Below are 1,015 nucleotides of genomic sequence, written 5' to 3'. Positions count from 1 at the left end.
CTTCATATTGGAAAAAAAAAAAAAAAAAAAAAAAGGCTTTGAAATTTCTGAGAGCAGCTGGGGAGGCAGCCGAGATGTAGTGGCCTGGGAAGCTGATAGCCAGCACTTCAAGTGACTGATGTGACTAAGAGTCCTTCAGTTTCCCATGTATATTAGTGCTGCCAGCTCAGCTTTCACGGTCATTTTTAAGGCAATGATTGTCCCAGCAAATCAACAATATAATTTAACTACTGCTGGCTAAACTAGTTTCATCGTCATCCATTTTCTAAAGGCACCAAATTTTATTATTTACCCACAATACAATTATACCAAAACATACACGTATTTAAGAAAAAGAAACACCTTTATAGAAATGTTGATAGTGCTTTGAAATCCTTTGTCACAGCCAGGGCTCCGTTAGACATTGCTAGAGGTCTCCCCACTTGCATATTCCCCTGTTGTGCTGGGCAGAACGAATTGCACATATCTCCCCTTCTCCCAGCCCCTCCTGATTCGCCGAAGTCTTTGCTGGATGCAGGGCAAACAGAAGATGACTTTTGCTAGGATCACAGTACATGGGACGAGCAGCGTGAGGGTGTAGGTGGGAGGCAGGTAGAATTTGTACTGGTTCTCATCAAAGGCTCTCGACCATCCGTAGGTGAGTGTGTGCAGAGTGCTCATTACCAAGGCAATAAATCCAAGGGTGGACTGAAAGGAAGAGAAACACACGCCAGTCAGAGAGGACCTTGTGCCTGCCTATTTTTATATATTATTTTTACACTATTTTGTAAGCGTACACGGCACAGAGAAAGCAATGAGTATTGCATTTCTTGGACAGACTAAAATGTGACTGGAAACCTTTCCCGGGTAGCGTGCCAGACTGCATTTTTATTTTTCTCATCAGAGGTTAAGTGTGATATTAGAAAATCAGCAGGAGTTTCCCAGAAGATGCAGCCAAGTCGGCCAAGAGGTGGGCTCCTGCCTCCATGCGAAGCAGCAGCCCCCAGTCCCTGCCAAGCACCTAACGGCAGGGCAG

The 1,015-nt window shown here is 44.7% G+C and overlaps 1 protein-coding gene across 1 annotated transcript in view; it reads right to left on the bottom strand.

Annotated features, from left to right (window-relative positions):
- Positions 1-341: 341 nt before the first annotated feature.
- The window catches only part of STEAP3 (STEAP family member 3, metalloreductase), a 10,034-nt gene continuing 9,360 nt past the window's right edge, over positions 342-1,015 (bottom strand). The window contains exon 4 of the mRNA XM_010146176.1: positions 342-687. Coding sequence (XP_010144478.1) covers positions 397-687 — 291 coding nt within the window. The 3' untranslated portion in view covers positions 342-396. The remainder of the gene's footprint in view (positions 688-1,015) is intronic.

Source organism: Buceros rhinoceros, unplaced genomic scaffold (assembly GCF_000710305.1).
Source record: "Buceros rhinoceros silvestris isolate BGI_N320 unplaced genomic scaffold, ASM71030v1 scaffold11492, whole genome shotgun sequence".
Lineage (NCBI taxonomy): Eukaryota > Metazoa > Chordata > Aves > Bucerotiformes > Bucerotidae > Buceros > Buceros rhinoceros.
This window is presented reverse-complemented; position numbering and strand designations above follow the sequence as displayed.